The sequence below is a fragment of the Spodoptera frugiperda genome, chromosome 22 (assembly GCF_023101765.2).
Source record: "Spodoptera frugiperda isolate SF20-4 chromosome 22, AGI-APGP_CSIRO_Sfru_2.0, whole genome shotgun sequence".
NCBI classification, from domain to species: Eukaryota; Metazoa; Arthropoda; class Insecta; order Lepidoptera; family Noctuidae; genus Spodoptera; species Spodoptera frugiperda.
Window position 1 is genome coordinate 4,067,736 of NC_064233.1, and position 15,719 is coordinate 4,083,454.

At 34.4% G+C, this 15,719-nt stretch overlaps 2 protein-coding genes across 6 annotated transcripts in view; both read left to right on the forward strand.

Moving 5' to 3' along the window:
• Nucleotides 1-15,719, forward strand: part of LOC118279920 (T-complex protein 1 subunit epsilon) — a 324,585-nt gene that overhangs the window by 167,319 nt on the left and 141,547 nt on the right. The window contains exons 11-12 of one of the 4 annotated variants that reach the window (XR_007706701.1): nucleotides 7,779-7,882; nucleotides 7,987-8,090. The gene's annotated coding sequence lies outside the window, so the exon portion shown is untranslated. Of the gene's footprint in view, nucleotides 1-7,674; nucleotides 7,756-7,778; nucleotides 7,883-7,986; nucleotides 8,091-15,719 lie in introns of those variants that run through there. The other 3 variants (XR_007706703.1, XR_007706702.1, XR_007706704.1) reach the window with 3 other exon arrangements.
• LOC118280057 (uncharacterized) overlaps nucleotides 1-15,719 on the forward strand; it is a 52,233-nt gene that overhangs the window by 33,560 nt on the left and 2,954 nt on the right. The window contains exons 3-5 of one of the 2 annotated variants that reach the window (XM_050702354.1): nucleotides 11,683-11,794; nucleotides 13,578-13,637; nucleotides 14,978-15,231. In XM_050702354.1, the coding sequence (XP_050558311.1) occupies nucleotides 11,683-11,794; nucleotides 13,578-13,637; nucleotides 14,978-15,231 (426 nt within the window). The remainder of the gene's footprint in view (nucleotides 1-11,682; nucleotides 11,795-13,577; nucleotides 13,638-14,977; nucleotides 15,232-15,719) is intronic. The other variant, XM_050702355.1, reaches the window with a different exon arrangement.

Sequence of the window (15,719 nt, forward strand, 5' to 3'; positions counted from 1 at the left end):
TTGTGAAAAGTGGGTGTACATTGTGCAGTGCCATAATTTTCATCTCTGCCTACTCCTTCGGGAATAAAAGGCGTGACGATTTATATTCATAATAAATAGATAGACCATCATTGTGTGATCCAGAAATTGTTGTTTCGGGTCTGGGTGTCATATGTATGTGAACTTGTATGTTTGTAAACGCACTCACGACACAGGAGAAAATCCTAGTATGAGGAATGATTTTTTTATAAATGTTTTCTTGTCTGACGTCACCAAACGCGCAAAAAAAAACTAAGCGAATGAATTCCAAGTCATTATACGCTATACTCCCAAACGAGCCCGTATTTCATATACACTTTCTATGTCTTCCAACAATGGCAACCAGATGCTATTGTCAAGATTACACACGTAATAAGACAATGGACTAATGAAAGACATTACTTACGACTATCTCAAATGTTTTAAGCGAAAGTGACACATTCTGCCCCGGTTTTAAAGTTAGTTTTTGTGTAATCGGTATTTAGGGTAGGTTAATTTGGTAGTTATTTTGAGTTAAAAATTCTAGGTGAGGTCAATTATTTTGAAAATGTGTTCTATTTATCTATTGGTATTCTCATCTTCATTAGCTTGAATACGTCCATTGCTGAATAAATACCTCTCGTTTAACACATTGAGCGCCGTGGTGGTCACCGGTGACCGACGTTAGCGGAGGATTTGCCTTCAACAGTATTCTATTGGCAGTCAAAGACTTAAGAGGCCATTTGTCATAAATAACCACGATTGGCTGATGGCTTGGGAATGACAGTTAAGTCACTCAAAATTTAAGTGTGCTTTTCCATCAGAGATGTGCTATGCTACGTTGCTGTGGATGCGTTTGGCTTCCACCAATCATATTCATTAGTGCCCATAGCTTAGTATTGGTGGATACGGACTCAGTTAAGCTATGTTTTTATATGGAAAGATGCGTGTTATGGATGGTTTCCCTTTTATCGATACATCGCATACTCGAGCTGCGCATCTTCCTCGCACAGCTAGTTTGCGGCGGCGCATCTTCATAGCACATGCTACTAGCACCGCTACATAGTTAGTACCAGTGGAAACTGTTACATAGTTTCATAACTTAGTACATTTTCTTGTCATAGTTACATAGCACACACAATTTAATCCATAATATTATCTACCACATAGTTTAGAAGATATACAACGCGGCCGAACAAAGAAACATACATAAATATCAGCCCACTACATGATCACATGACTCTCCATTATCGTAATCGGATAAAATAGTACACTCTTAATATTATAAACTCCTTACTGTCGCACTCAGAGTCATTTAATGATCACTTAAACTATTCCTTAGTAACAATTTTGTTTCGAAAACAATCGCTAAGGACTGAGTTAAGAAATCATTAAAAGACCCTTTTTTTAAAGAGTAATGATTGAACTTCTTCCTCGTTTTTCTTCATTCGAAGCTATACTTACCTGCAGCACCTAGCTTCATTGACAGATAGACTGACGGACAATTCAATGTGACGTTTCTAAAGTGCTTTATCATCATTATCAGCCGAGAGACGTCCACTGCTGAACAAAGGCCTTCCCTTTAGTCCTCTACGTATAACGAAAAGTCTAAAGTGCTTATTGAGGATTAATTGAAATAAATGCTTTGAATTTGGCTCTGAGTACGGCAGTTAATGTCAATTCAAAAAAGAAAGTTACATACATCTAACAACACATAAGTAAGTTTAACTTAAAACTAATCTCATTTAATTCTATTTATAGTTAACTTAAATCACTTTAAATGGTTTTTAAACGGTTTAAATAAACTATACTTAACACCCACACCGCTATGACCTTTACAGTTAAACATTTACTTAATTTATAGGGTTTTAATAGGTGCGGTGTTTTTATGGGTGCGGTATTTTAGATAAAATGTCCTAAAGATGGATAAGATTAAATACCGTAATGATTTTTATGGGATTAGATTGGTGGAGGAAGGTTGTAATTTGTTGATTTTCTATTTTATTTTTATACCGACTTAAAAAAGGTTTGTAGATGTGTGTATGTATGTTTGTGAGCGATTATCTCGCGTTTGGTTGAACCGATTTTGACGCGGTTTTCAGTATTTTGTTAAGTTAGGTTAGGGATATAATTTTTATGGGTTAGATTGGTGGATATAAAGCAATTGAGGTAACTAAATTTGACTTTAAAAAAAAAGTTTTTGATACATGGTGCTCATAATATTTATGTACGATGGGCACGTGGAGATGACAAAGTGGAATAAATTTTTGTCACCACCTCTGCTCTACCCGCGGGTGTTATAAGTCTTCTAATTATGCTTGCAATGCATGATACCATATTATCAAAATTAAATAACACTGCATAATAAATAAACAAACACAAAAAATGCAAATATTTCAAGGCCTCACAAGACTAGAATAAAATATTTGACTAATGTATGTCACCCTACTTATATTTCATTTGAATTCTATAGGTACCCACATACATAGTATGTATGTATTACATACCATGGTACTATCGATACATTAGAATCGTGACCCACTTTAATACTTTTGTTTACGTTTTGCTATTGGGCTAATCTCAATAGTAAATCTTGGCAATAAGGTAGATTTTTGACACTAAGTAATTTTTAAATTTTTTTTTGTTATTGAGATGGATTTTGCTAGTTGTATCGAATATCTACAATCAGCCTGGTGGCTTTAATCAGATTGGATGTTCTGCTAAGTCAAATAAAATTATTTTTTTCAAATGGACCAGGAAGGCACGTTGAACGTCAAAGCAAATATTAATTAATAATATGTCTGTCTGTCGTTTAGTCCTCTAGTGTAGCTATTTGTATAGAGTTTCTGTCAAAAATAATAATTGATCCATAGACTTTGTTAATTGATTTTTGAGTAAACATACATAACATCTACAGTACACGACTTCAGTCTTATTGACGATTTATTCGGTGAAGTGGGGCATGATTCGCATGTGTCGACTGTACACACATATGATAGCAGCAGCTTAACCTACACTAGCTTTACAAAAAGAATTTCACCTTTATCTTTTTACAATAGGGTTGACATTCAATTGAAGGTATTGTGCAAATTGGTGTATATTTATGTGCTGTTTTGTCCATATTACGTAATACAAGGCTTCGTGCGCGAATCCGCTCGCGTTGATGACTTTTACTTTGTAATTGTAATTGGATTGCGTTAGTGTTGTCCGACGCTTTCTCGGAAACTGCTAAACCGATTTCGATTTGCGGTTTTTGTAGTTTTTAAGGAAAGACTGTTGTTTCGTTTGTTTTTCTATTTTCTTTGAAAGGGTTGGTAGAGACATTCCATTATCATCCTATGTAATAGGAGTTAAGTCTACAATAATTGGGATACTACCACAGTACCAGACTCAGTATTTTATTACTAAGACCTTTCTAAAAACCAATAAACTCCGGTAAAAATATATCTCTACCTGGCTTAGTACGAGTTTGTTATTACTTAATGAGATAGAAACAAGAGTGCGTTCGGATTTCTGATTGGACGGTTTATTGGAGGTGTCCAATCAGAGCGCCGAACGCGTTTTCGTTTCGATTTCGTTGAACGTGCAGCAAATTCGTACTAAGAGTACAGGGTTCTAAACCTAGAATCCCTCGCTTGGTAGTTAGTCACTCTTTTGTTTGTCTACAGGATCATCACAAAACCTATTTTTTTTCACATCATTTCTCACAATCTATCCAGGTGGTAGTCATATTATGTCTACACGACCATCACAAACCTTTTTCTTTCACACCTATCCTTCTTTTTGTTCATCTTTACGTGCCTGGTATGACATAACACATAATAATACATTACTCAACTTATAAAGAAGTCTATGCACGAACACAAACACTTACTTACAAAGTAGGTTTCTGTTATATGTGTACATATTGAGTTATACAAAACCAGTTTATCATGGCCTGGCTTTGTTTCTTCTTTCAGCACATTCGGAGGTCAGTTTATACTGGTACTATATAACCAGTTTACCATGGTTTCGCTTTGTAAGATCTTTTGCTACATTCGACGGTCAGCTTATATTGGTTTTGTATAGATTGATGAGGTATGTACCTAGATATTTGTGACTAGCTTTATACAGTGGTTTCTCTTGTGCCCAATGAGTTGTCTAAACAAAACGTGACCGGGTAGCATACTTTTTTGTGGTTGTAGGCAAATAATATAATTAAGTATAACTTTTTTAAAGAATTTGGGGAAATTCTTTTTTATTAGGTACAATCGACAAAGTAGATTAATGACCCACTTAAACATAGATAAATGACACCTTTAATTGATTTTGTCTGGACTTTAAAAGAGACTATGACCTCTGAGTTTGTTTCGGCATTTCTTCTCAGAGTAGTCTGATAGGAAATGCCGGCCTTATTTAGTTATTTAAGAGATTGACGTGTAAAAGAGTTGCATTGTAACCTATTTGCAAAAATATATATTGTATCATTTATCATTTAATGTATTATGACTGATAATATAACTGTCAAAAAGTAGATGTCACATTTTAAAAAACCTTCCTGCTTCCTTTCGGAAATAAAGACTATGATGTTATGTTATATTTACATGTTATATATAACATAACATCGGAGCCATGACCATGCCCTCAATATTAGCCGAGACAGTTAAAACTTTCTACACTTTAAATACTACAATAACAAAGTAGTTATGTTATGTTATGTTAAATATTATGTTACATAAACTGACATATCAATTACAATGATTACATATATTTAATATACATACAAAGGTCTCATTAAATAAACATAACATTACGCCTGTCTGAACTTAAGTGAGTGGGCAGAATCGTGATGTTAAAGCTTTTGATATAATCTAAAATATTAAATTTCCATGTCACAATGTTAGTTACCGTACTCCTCTGAAACGGCTTTACCGATTTTAACCAAATTTTATATGCGTATTCAGTAGGTCTGAGAATCGGCTACTATCTATTTTCCATACCCCTAAGGGTTGTTCACTTCTTTTGCTTCATCAACAGAGTCTTTTCATGCATGGTTGACGGTTAAAGGTATTTTTAATTTGGCATATCGCCAATCTTTTGACTGCACGGTTGGCGCGGTGCCTAGGCAATTGGCTGTCGTAAAACGTGTAGCGGGTTCAATTACCGCACGGAACAACTCTTCGTACATACATACATACATATCGTCACGCCTTTAATCCCCGAAGGGGTAGGCAGAGGTGCACATTATGACACGTAATGCCACTGTGTACACCCACTTTTCACAATTTATGTTGTAAGTCCCATGTAATAGGTGGTGAGCCTATTGCCATATACCGGGCACATTTCCAGACTCCGTGCTACTACTGAGAAACTTTCGAAAAACCGAAAAAAGCCCAGTAATACTTCGCCCGCCCCGGGAATCGAACCCGAGACCCCTTGACCGGCAGTCGCACTTGCAGCCACTCAGCCAAGGAGGCAGTCTGGCAGGCAGTTTGTTTGTAAACACAACCACGATATAGGAGAAAAACTTAGAGTGGGGCCATGTTTTTAAAAAAAAACAAAGTCCTCTTGATTCACAGAATCACGCCTGATATTTAGAAAAGGTGGCTTTAGAGATGCGTGTTAGACAGGCGTGAATACTATAATATGTATGTCAGTAGCATACATATAACATCAATCAACATACAGATTGTTTGCAGAACGTGTTTCGACTCCCGTGCTATTAAGTAACCTATGGTCCAACTGTTGCGTCACTGAGAAAGCTGACCGATTGACCAACATTACTTTAAGTTACGTCAAGTGACGTAACTCGACATATTACGCCGTTTGTCACCACATTCTGAATGTGCATTTCCTGAAATTGTTATTTATTTTGTGACTTTTAATTTTGTTTATTTATGATTTTATTTTTTGTTGTTGTGATTTTTAATTTCGATTTTTAAATTATGATTTTTTTTTGTAATCTTTTTCTCAGTTTTATTGAAGTTTAATTTAATGATTTTGCTGTCAAGTGGTAATTTATGTAGAGTTGTTATTATTTTTTTGTTGTTTTATACATAATTTACTTTATACTACGGTAGTGAGAGCTCGCTTAATCATGTTACAAAACACTTTTAATTTGTAATTCAAATCTTTATATTACTGGGTTTTCACCTGCTTTTCGAAAAATTCTCAGTAGTACCATGGAGTCTGGAATTATGCCCAGTATATGGCGATAGGCTCACCCCCTATTACATGGGACTTATAACACAAATGGTGAAAAGTGAGTGTGCTTTGTACACCTCTGCCTACCCCTTCAGGGATAAAAGGCGTGACGTTACGTCTTCATCTTCATTTACTTTTCACGTTAATTTGGTGGTTTTTTGAGTATTCGGAAATTTCTCAGTACTCGGTACTTTTGCACCTTTTAAGCTCTCACCTCGCCACCCTAGAGTCAGCTGCGAGGGAGTTCCTACTCCTGCTTTTCGAGCCAGAGCCCCGATAACCCGCTAATATAATAACCCGCTAGGTAGTCCGCAGCTCCGACTCTCAACATCCTTCACACTCAACCTCGCTACCAACACATATCCGTCAGCTATTGCACTTCATCTAATAAGCAAGCTGTCGCAACGTTGAGCAAAGGCAAATGCTTGTTACTGAGGACATTGCGTCCATGTTCTATACGCTATGTAGTCATTTAGCACAATGACAAGATAGGAAAACCCTGAAACATTAGTATTGTATGTTGATCTGCTCGTCAGTAATTGTTAGTGACGAGGTTAAGTTGTGTTTGCTGTTGTAAGTTGGATGGGTGGCCTAATTAGTTGTGTGGTTGGTTTTGAGGTTTGAAGAGAATTGTATACAATAAAGCTCAGTTATATTCTATGAGTAATCTTTGTCGTGTTGTGGGAGGAAATAGGCAAATAAGAGTGCTTTTCCACCAAAGATGTGCTATGTAGCTGTGCAAGGAAGATGTGCAACTCGAGTATGCAATGTATCGATAGTAGCCATCCATAGCACGCATCGATAGCACATATCTTTCCATATAAAAAACGTAGCATAGCTGATTCTGTTTCCACTAGTGCTAAGCTATGTGTACCAATTAACATGATCAATGCAAGTCAAACACATCCACAGCAACGTAGCATAGCACATCTCGGGTGGAAAATCACAATAATAGTCACAAATGTGACTTAAAATGAGTTAGTCCTCGATAGAGCAAGGTGTAATGTTGGTTTCTAAAAAGCCCGTAACATTAATATACATTTATGTAGTCCATTTTTTGTTACACAATATAATTACAAGACTAATCTAAACAAAACCTACAAAAATTGCATAAAAAAATCCAAAAACAAAGAATTGGAAAATTAAAATGACTTCTGTCTACCCAATAAAGAATCAGCAAGCGTGATATTACGTGCTCCGACCATAAACGCGAAATTATGGTGATATATCTTTTGTTTCCAGTTAAAAAACAACATAATATATCCGAATATTACACAACCATCTTACACAACGCGAGATCCGCATTCTGGGCTAATGACTCAATTATTTATTATTAAAAAACAATCTTTTGGACGAAGGAAACTTAATTTATTTGGAAATTGAATAATCTTCTACGCTACCGTCTTACATACACATGTAAACAGCAGCTCATGTAGTGTAGATGTCCAGTCAACTGATGGTAGCGGTGACTGTCCAGGCGACACACGTATTTAGGTATCGTCATGAGCTAATGTTCACATGTAAACAGCAGCTCATGTAGTGTAGATGTCCAGTCAACTGATGGTAGCGGTGACTGTCCAGTCGACTCACGTACTTAGGTATCGTCATGAGCTAATGTTCACATGTAAACAGCAGCTCATGTAGTGTAGATGTCCAGTCAACTGATGGTAGCGGTGACTGTCCAGGCGACACACGTACTTAGGTATCGTCATGAGCTAATGTTCACATGTAAACAGTGACTCATGTATTGTAGATGCCCAGTCAACTGATGGTAGCGGTGACTGTCCAGGCGATACACGTACTTAGGTATCGTCATGAGCTAATGTTCACATGTAAACAGCAGCTCATGTAGTGTAGATGTCCAGTCAACTGATGGTAGCGGTGACTGTCCAGGCGACACACGTACTTAGGTATCGTCATGAGCTAGTGTAGATGTCCAGTCAACTGATGGTAGCGGTGACTGTCCAGGCGACACACGTACTTAGGTATCGTCATGAGCTAATGTTCACATGTAATCATGTAAAGAAATTGTCCAGTCAGGAAAACAGGCTGTATTTAGGATTGATTAATCCCTTTTACGGCCATTAAGCCAGTAGGGAGTCAAGGTTTATTACAGTAATTCAATGTCTAGGAAATCTTTGACAAATGACTTCCTAACCGCATAAATACTTATTTAACCGCAAACGCGAAAGTTCAAGTTGATATCGTGATGTGGTTTGTATGTAACGTAACTTCGCGCTTGTATTTTGTAGAGGAGTAAACAGAGATGAGATGGTGAGAGATTTTATGATGATGTTGGCATTATGATGTATGATACAACGGGTTTTTTAAACAGACCTATGTATTTCTTAAAGTCGCGGTCACTCAGTGCGGGAGAAGACATTGTATATTTGCAATGTCTTCTCCCGCATCGAGTGAGGAAAGAGGAGTGTGAGCCTCTTACTGACTAAAAATCTCATCGTTTCTACTCCTGCTTTGAACCGCAGCCCCGGTAGCCCGTTATGTTTCGGGCATCAGCCCTACTGGACCCCATCTGTGGTGGTCAGATAGCTATTTGAATGAGGATTTTTTTTAAGTTTAGGACGGCAAATGATAAAGATAAAATTGGCTCGGATGGATTAACTATAAACTCTTGCCAATAGTTAAAACTATTGAAATACTAAAGCTGTCATAATATTATAACATAACTATTTAAAAATAATAAATGTATAATTATTATACAAAATTATTACACTCTTTAATAAAAATATTTACGCGCTGTGCGTGATATTTGCCCGTTAAACACAATCAACATGAAATTTAAAATACATGTATACGACAACACATCAAGTTCCACAAACCACTGTAAGCTGACACTTGAATGAGTAGAAAGAGCGTATAACGTGAGACCAAGATAAATTGACTGTGTATAGCTTGTTAAGTATTATGCACTTTTAGTACTTGTATTCATTAAAATGCATAAATACAGTTCCTTCATGTACTAGACAAAACCGGTAAATGCATTTCCTTTGAGGAAATTCTTCAATGCATTATGTACTGTAGTTATGTAAAGAACAATACAAACTTTAGTCGGTAAAAATCGTTATTTACTCAAACACGTGTGTAATTTTTACATTAAAAGTAAATTAAATATTATTGGCGTAATATAAAATGTGACGTAATAAAAAATGCAGCGGTGAAATAATTATTTCAAATAATTTATTTATTTATAATTTTTTGTTGTGTTTATTTTAAGTTGGCCGGTTTATTTTAGTTGCTTAGTTAATAATAAAAAAATTGCGTATTATGATTTAGTAATAGTCGTGGTGTAATAATAATAATTAATAACTGACGTAAATAATAATGAATTTTATTGGAAGTTTGTTTTTTTATTGATTAACTACTGGAGTGAAATATGTGCGTGAATTATTATTTAAATAATAATTTTAAATCAATAAATGAGTGCCATATTTTAATAGGAATAATAAAATTATGAAAGTGCTCTCGACCTATCCTATGATTAAAATGTGTTTAAAATAATTTTATTTTAATAATAGATTAAAATGAAGGTTTTTAAAATAGTGCTGGTTTTAAGCTTGTTAGTAATGGGAACGATTGAAAAGAAAAAGTCGAAATATAAGAAAATGAAAGAAAAATTCGATGTTGAATCGGCTAATTGGACCTATACAGGTATGATTAATAAATTTTTACTTAAAAAGAAATCCTTTTTCGCGTATCTGTCTGTATAAATACAATAAACTTAGAAACTATTTGACAGATTTTTGAATTGTATTCACCAATATTATAGACTATATTACTTGATTTTGCATTAATAGATCTCTACGTCAGTCTGTGAATCAGTCAGTCAGCCCTTTCTATATATTTTGATAGATAGATTGTGGTTTTGACCGCGCACAGGGTGAATAGCTGGTGAACAATATGTTACAATTTGTATTATTACGTTCAACGAATAAGTTTATAACTAACCTTTATACCAAACCAAACGTTGGTATAAAGTTAATAAAAAACACAATTAGTACGTTAACGGAAACGTTTCTTTAGTTAGGTTTAAAGTTAGCAAGGTTAAGGAACACTTTAGTTTCACAACTCAATTGACCGGCAAGTTTTTTTTACTATTCAGAAGTTATTAGTTTTATGATACGTGATTATTGTTTAAATTTATTACTTAATAGTTTGCAAACGAATTAAATTAAATATTACTTTAACTGGATAATGTTAAGTGTGGGAGAGCCATGCTTTGGCACGAATGGGCCGGCTCGACCAGAGTGATACCACGGTCTCACCCAAAACCGACGTGAAACCACGCTTGCGTTGTGTGAGTGAGGTTACCGGATGCCCAATTCACACAATCGCCGCCGCCCTTAAATTCCTAACCTCAAAAGGCCGGCAACGCTCTTGTAACGCCTCTAGTATTTCAAGTGTCCATGGACGAAGGTGATTGTTTACCATCAGGTAATGGTGGGCGATTTCAGACTCATAATTAGAAATTATAAGTCCAAGTTTCCTGACGATGTTTCTCTTCACTGTGTATGACGTATTATACGGAGTTTCTTGCTTGTTCTTCTCCATAGGAATCTACACTTTGGAACAAGCAAATCGACACCAGCAATTTATACTACGCTAACTCAAAAAAGCGTACTTTACAGTATAGGCGTCCTAAAGAGAAAAACGTGATAACTTTTACATTAATTAAGATACTTTTTTGAAATTTGGTATGCTTAATATTTAATTTATTCATTGTAATATCTCATATTTATATTTCCTTAATTATTAATATTTTTTGATTTAGCGCAAGTTAGCCGTATATAAACGTAATTCATCAAAAAAATGTTACATCTTATACACGTCTAACTTATGTTAGCGTAGTGTAGTACGGGAGGTCGTAGTGCATGATCAATCATCTGATGCATATTTCAATATTTTTATAAAGAACATGTACTTACTTACAAAAAGAATAGTCAACGTACCATTAATAAACTAATTAATATGTTAACACATAAGTATTTACTATGTAAAGGTCGCTAAGTAGTTCATTTTACAAACGAACAAGTATACACACGAACGCACTAAACTACGCTAACTATGAGTTAGCGCAGTGTTGCACGGATTTTGACCAAAGTGATCCCCGCGCACACTCCGCTAATAATAGTTGGCGTAATATAAATCGAGTGATTTCAAAAAGTACCTTTACTTAGCGTTTTATAAGATTTGTAACTTTCTTATTTTTGCATATTTCTTCTCAATTTTTTTATGACGTATGTAAAAACACATTTTAAGCAACTTGGCATAAAAAAACGTTTTTGCCAAATTTCGAGTTAGCGTAGTATAAATTGCTGGTGTCGAAATAGCTTCACTAGAGGACTGACCGACAGACAGACGTTATTAATATTATTATATTTGCTTTGACGTTCAAAAGTGCCTTCCTGGTCTATTTGAAATAAATGATTTTGACTTTGACTTTGAGTATATATGATTTTAATTGGTGTTTCTCTTTGTTTCCAGGCTGTGGTATTGCCGTTGGTAAGCAGACTGCCCAGCGAAGGATCGTTGGTGGAGACGATGCTGGCTTCGGCACCTTCCCCTGGCAAGCATACATCAGGATAGGATCCTCAAGGTTAAACAATCCCTTTACTAAAATTTGGCGTAATTTATTTTTTGTGACTAGAAAATTATGTCACTTTTTATTATGTTATTATGTCGATGCGTTTATTTTATTTTATTTATTTATGACATATTTATATTCGATTACACTATAGGTTTTTTATGGTTTTGGTATATTTTGAAAAAAAAGGAATAAGGTATACCAATTTAATGCTAGTAAATATCAAGTGTTTGTTGGCTAAGGTAACCACTCACCATCAGGTGGGTCGTATGCATTCTTGCCGCAGTCTTAGTAAAATTCATATTACTAGCAATTTCTGCTATATATTACTAATAATAACAATTACAAAATTATTTACAACTTAAAAATACCTAAAAAGAAATAAACTCTTAAACTAAAAAAATGTGTTTGGTTTTATTAGCCACACTATCAAATAAATTATTTTATTTTTAATAATTATCTACTAATAGACTATACATGACATGTATGTGAGTATACTTAGTATGTATGTAGGTATATGTATTATATTTATTATTTGTATATATTTATGTTTAAACATCATTTCTTTCATCGGACATAACACTAATAATGCATTTTGTTCCATTTTTATTACATTTCGGTTATTTATGGGGATGCTAGCTCAGTCTATTTATGAGGTTTAAATAGTGCGGGTATATTTTGGTTTTATTTTATTAATGGAAAACATTTTAAGGGTACTTTCTTTTTGAGGGGAAAATGATTTAATGACTTCTGCCTATTTTTGGCGAGGCGCTCAAGAGTGAGTGTCAGACTCTTACTGACTAAAAATCACCCCGTTCCTACTCCTGCTTTTCGACCCGGAGCCCCGGTAAACCTACTAGGTACTCCGCAGCTCCGGAATTTAAGGGTACATAAGAAGCAATATTTTTTTTATATTTTATAATTTTAATGTTAATTAGTTTTATTTTTTTGCAACTGATTTTCAAAAGGATAGTTGGTCGTCGCTAAATTCTCCTTTAAAATGTTCCATTAATAAAGTATCATTTTATTACACATCACAAACATCACACATTAATTTTTACACATCCCTCCATTACACAACAAATCTCCACAATTTTGTATGTCTACACATAATTTGATAGCACAATTAAAATAGTAACAAATAATTTTGTAAATTATTGCACTAATTGACTAAAATTTTACTAATTTATAATTTTTGTAATAAAAACTACTTACTTAATATTTGGTTCACGCAAACGATTTATTAAACTTAAATATTTTTTAAATCTCCAAGCGGGGTAAAATTATCTAATGACCTCTCCGCTTTGGGTAAGGTGAGAGGGAGTGTCAGACTCTTACTGACTAAAAACAATCCCGTTCCTAGTTCCTGTTTCGACTAGCAATAGTTAGGTCCACAGCTCTACAGTCAATCAGTCATTAATAATGGGATGTGAACAGTAGTTCCGCGGCCATATAAAAATCAGTTTTTTTTTATTGCATAACCAGTTTCAATAAAATGTAAAAAATATCTAAATATAAATCTTGATACAAAACTAAGTTTGTATCTTCATTCTTACTGATATGAACTAATAAATCAAACATATATTATTAGCTGAAGTGCTTGTTCAAAAATAGCCAAAGTCCCATACAAGTTGGTCAATCCCCTTTGAATTTAATTAATTTTATCATTTATTTTGCGAAGATAATATTAATTAAATAAATTTATTATTTCCATTAAAAATAATATTAATCACCATTAAATATGACTAATATTAAAATTAATGTATTAACATGAAATTAATAATTGATTTTACAGATGCAACATGCTTATGTCGATATTCGAGCTTATCGGTTGGAAGCAGTGTTGGATAGAGAGGTAAATGTGCGAAAGAGATAGCATGATGTCCAGCAACTCCTACTTTTAATTTTGTAGTGGGTTTTTTGATGACGTGTTTAAGTTACGTTACGAGAACAAAGTGGCTAAAAATTATTAGAAAATTTCAAGCAAGCGTACTCTACAAAATATTCAGCCATAATTTTATTTAATTTCAAATAATTCTAATGAATACTTCACTCGTTAACAAAGTGATTTCTTCGTTGATATTAAAGCCAAACTATCCTGATGATGATTACTCAAGAAAAGCTGAAATGCATTTTCTGTGTTGTCTAACTAACTCTCATGATCCGATGCAATGGTTTGCCCTTTTCATAATGTGATGTAACCTAAACATGTCTGCTATCTTAGAAAAAAAGGTTTTAAATAGTGTAAATTGTTCATTAAGGCTTTGAATTTTGAAAATTGAAAACTTATATTTGTCATGTAATATGACAGATTGAATACTGAGACAGTATTTTATATTCAATTTTCAAAATTTGTTTTCTCTTTCTAGATATATGAATGTAGTACTTTCTATCTCTTTTCTTCGTAGTTAAAAATTTATAGCGAAATTATTGAATTGTTATTATATACACCGACTTTTTCGCACATTCCTCTTCTTATATTATATTAAATCGAAAAATTAAGGTTTTATTAACATTATTATTTTTTATTAACTTTAACAACATTAACATTTAATATATTTTAACAATAATTTTATTTTTCAGAGGTAAGTGTTTATTTTATTTTTTGTTTATTTTCGTGATCGAAGCATGATGGAATGCTTTGCATGTTTTCTTTGTAAAGATTAGTGATTTGAGGTGTAGAAAAATGAATGCTAAGGTCTATTGTTTAAGGTTTACTTTTTAAGAAGCGTCTCTTCTTTGTTTTTTAATGTTAACTAGGAACTTCATATTGTCTATGCCATTTCTCAATCTCAACTATCTCGCTGGATTTTTAAATATTTCTTTTCTAAACTGCTTAAAACACTTATGTAGTTAAGACGCTATTAAAGCTAGTTGAAAATTACTTTGCGAAATCTCCCTCTCCACAGCAAAAACGCTCAAACAAATATCGACTTTACCACAAAAGATTACAACTCAAAATGCAACTGTACATCATTCTACTTATCTAACTGGCTTTCTTTGTAAACTGCTTAAGACACTTATGTAGTTTAGAGGCTACAAGAACTAGTTGAAAATATCTTTGCGAAATCTCCCTCTACACAGCAAAAACGCTCAAACAAATATCAACTTTACCACAAAACATTACAGCTGAAAATGCAACTGTACATCATTCTACAAGGCTTTTATCTAACTAGCTTCTCTAATACGTTACAGATGCGGTGGTTCCCTAATATCGAGGCGCCATGTAGTCACAGCTGGCCACTGCGTCGCTCGAGCCCAACCTCGCCACGTCCGTGTCACCCTCGGCGATTACGTCATCAATTCTGCGGCTGAACCATTGCCTGCATACACGTTTGGAGTCCGAACGATCAAAGTCCATCCCCTGTTCAAGTTCACGCCGCAGGCTGATCGATTCGATGTGGCTGTCCTGACCTTGGATAGGAATGTCCATTACATGCCGCATATAGGTGAGTATGGATTTTTTTATTTTATTTTTTTTCTTAGTAGTAGCACGGAGTCTGGAATTGTGCCCAGTATATGGCAAATGATAAATGATTAATGATGATAAATGATATTTATTTCTGCAAGTAGGTTACAAAATAACACTTTTACACGTCAATCTTTGAATTAGCTAGATGAGGATTTCCTATCTAATAGGCTCACCCCCTATTACATGGGACTTATAAAACAAATGGTGAAAAGTGAGTGTTCATTGTATAGCGGCATTACGTGCCGTAATGTATGCCTCTGCCTACCCTTTCGGGGATAAAAGGCGTGACGTCTTTTCGCATATGGTGAAAATAAAAGGTTTCTGAAGCAAAGTTTTCTCACTTTTTCGGTGATGTTGAGGTCATTCATTCAGATCTTTAGCTGAATCTGATTTGTTTTTCTATACTGTTGAATTTTATTCTCATAACTTGGGAGTCTTGGGACTCATAACATATTTGTCGACAAG